The 1,534-nt window shown below is 29.6% G+C and overlaps 1 protein-coding gene across 1 annotated transcript; it reads right to left on the reverse strand.

Annotated features, from left to right (window-relative positions):
- Positions 1-847: 847 nt before the first annotated feature.
- Positions 848-1,156, reverse strand: ASCRUDRAFT_10754 (uncharacterized protein; the record flags this gene model as incomplete). Its single annotated transcript, XM_020188689.1, has 1 exon — positions 848-1,156. The coding sequence occupies one exon, from the start codon at positions 1,154-1,156 to the stop codon at positions 848-850; it is 309 nt and encodes a 102-aa protein (XP_020044103.1).
- Positions 1,157-1,534: the final 378 nt, after the last annotated feature.

Here is a 1,534-nt window from a genome sequence, read left to right on the forward strand (position 1 = left end):
TTCGTCCCGCCTGCAACTATGTTGCGGGCGGACGAAATAATAAAATTTATTTCATAAATACGTGTTTATACTCTTCATCTAAATTACCCGGGCCTAGCTTATGCTAGGCCCGGGTAATTAACCTGAGGGCTGTAAAGCCTACCCCTTTAGATATATATTTCGATAATCTAAATTAAATACTGCAAAATTATAAGCATAAATAGTATTATTTAACTCCTCTTTAGTTTATTATTAATACATTTATATTTACCCTCATTTTTACTTTTTTTTATTGTATTTTATCTTTAATTCCACTTACTTTATTATTTTAGCTTAATCAGGCAGACCCCGCGCAGCTTAGCTGCGCGGGGTATGCCGGGTATATTTAGGATGAAAAGGCTGCAAAGTCGCACTAATTATTTGGTAGAGACCCTATAGGTATCTACCAATAAATTAAATTAAAAATTTACTTTATATTATATTTATTATATAGATGTTTAATTATATTTATTTTGCCTCCCCCCCTTCCCCGAGGGCTTACAGTGCAATGCACTGCAAGCCCCCGAGGGGTACTTTATTTTTTTTTGATTTATCTTTAACTGCCAAATTACGGAGAACAGCCTTTATTTTCCGGCGAGAGGGGGCAGCATAGCGGCCTCCCTCTCGCTTGATACCCGCACTACGCTATGCGTAGCGCGGGTATCATATCCTATTTAAAACGGGGTAATACAACTTTATTAAGAAAACCTATTACCACGTTTTCTTTTAAAATTAAAGTTGTATTCTCAGATATTCTAACAAATTCTTTATCACCTGTTTTAATATCCATACAAGTATATATTAACTCTTTATCTTTAAGATTATAAACTCAAATCATTCTTTGATTAAATTTAATAGTATTATTAAATACTATTATTATATACTTTTTTTTATATAAAAAGAAAAATTGTTTAAAACTTTTATTTAGTTTTTTATATAATAGATATGTATATAATAACTTTTCTTCAGGTTTTGAAATATAACCTAACTCTTGATATTTATAATATAATAATACTTTTAATTTATTAATTTCGTTTTTATTATATTTTATACCATATATACCCAAATTAAAACTTAAAGGTATGTATTCTTTATTAAATAATTTTCTAATATAATTTGTTGAAATATTTTTAGCCATTTCAAAATCTTTACTACGAGCCAACGTAGCCTGGCCTGATTTTTTACCCTTATCTTCCACTCTTTTATGGGCGGGTGGATAAATAACCCGCGCAGCTTTGCTGCGCGGGGCATTGTATAGGGGAGAGGTAATAGGTATATATAAGCCTTTATTTTTAAAAGCACCAGTCTCATTAAATAAAAAACTATTATTTAAGAATATCTTTATATTAATAGGATAAGAAATATTACACTCAAATTTCTTATTTAATCTATCCACACTAGATAATATATTACTACGAATTAAACCTATACGTTGACTAAAATATTTATCTCCTAATTCAACTGTATAATAAAGAACAGGTGTACAAACACCAGAATAATTAATTGTATTATTAAA

This window comes from Ascoidea rubescens, assembly GCF_001661345.1.
Source record: "Ascoidea rubescens DSM 1968 unplaced genomic scaffold ASCRUscaffold_53, whole genome shotgun sequence".
Classification (NCBI taxonomy): domain Eukaryota; kingdom Fungi; phylum Ascomycota; class Saccharomycetes; order Ascoideales; family Ascoideaceae; genus Ascoidea; species Ascoidea rubescens.